The sequence below is a fragment of the Buceros rhinoceros genome, unplaced genomic scaffold, assembly GCF_000710305.1.
Source record: "Buceros rhinoceros silvestris isolate BGI_N320 unplaced genomic scaffold, ASM71030v1 scaffold28179, whole genome shotgun sequence".
Lineage (NCBI taxonomy): Eukaryota > Metazoa > Chordata > Aves > Bucerotiformes > Bucerotidae > Buceros > Buceros rhinoceros.
The window spans coordinates 3,309-3,757 of record NW_010430170.1 but is presented as its reverse complement, the minus strand read 5'-3'; the positions used below and the strand labels follow the sequence as shown (position 1 = coordinate 3,757).

Genomic DNA, 449 nt, shown 5'->3' with positions numbered 1-449 from the left:
GAGTCCTGCAGGAGGCATCCTGCCCGGGGGGTGTTGCTGTCTGACGGGGCTCAAACGTAGCGGAAGGGGAGGGACGCTCTAAACAGCAGAAGCCGAATTAGAAAATAAGCCCGGGAAAACGCGGGGTGTGCGGGCTCTGCCCGTGCAGAAGAGCGCTCCAGAGAGGAAGCAGAGGGCTGGGCAGCACCGGCACCGTCCCGGGCAGAGGCTGGACTCTCCTTCCCCTGAGCTCCTGTGGGGACAGACCTTTTGTCACCCAGGTTACTGCCCCACTGCTCTTTTCCCCTGCAGACCCACGAGAACCGGGAGCATCTTGTCATGATGGAAAAAATCCTGGGGCCCATTCCATCCCACATGATCCACAAAACGCGGTAAGAGCCTCCTCCTGCCGGCCCGGCCAGCTCTTCCGTGGCTGCTCGCTCAGGGTGGCGAAGCTCTGTTCTCGCCCA

General features: G+C 61.9%; 1 protein-coding gene across 1 annotated transcript in view; it reads left to right on the top strand.

The window, feature by feature from the left end:
- The window catches only part of LOC104499433 (dual specificity protein kinase CLK3-like), a gene marked incomplete at both ends in the record, with an annotated part of 1,510 nt that overhangs the window by 541 nt on the left and 520 nt on the right, over nt 1-449 (top strand). The window contains one exon of the mRNA XM_010142938.1: nt 275-371. Within this exon, the coding sequence (XP_010141240.1) occupies nt 275-371 (97 nt within the window). The remainder of the gene's footprint in view (nt 1-274; nt 372-449) is intronic.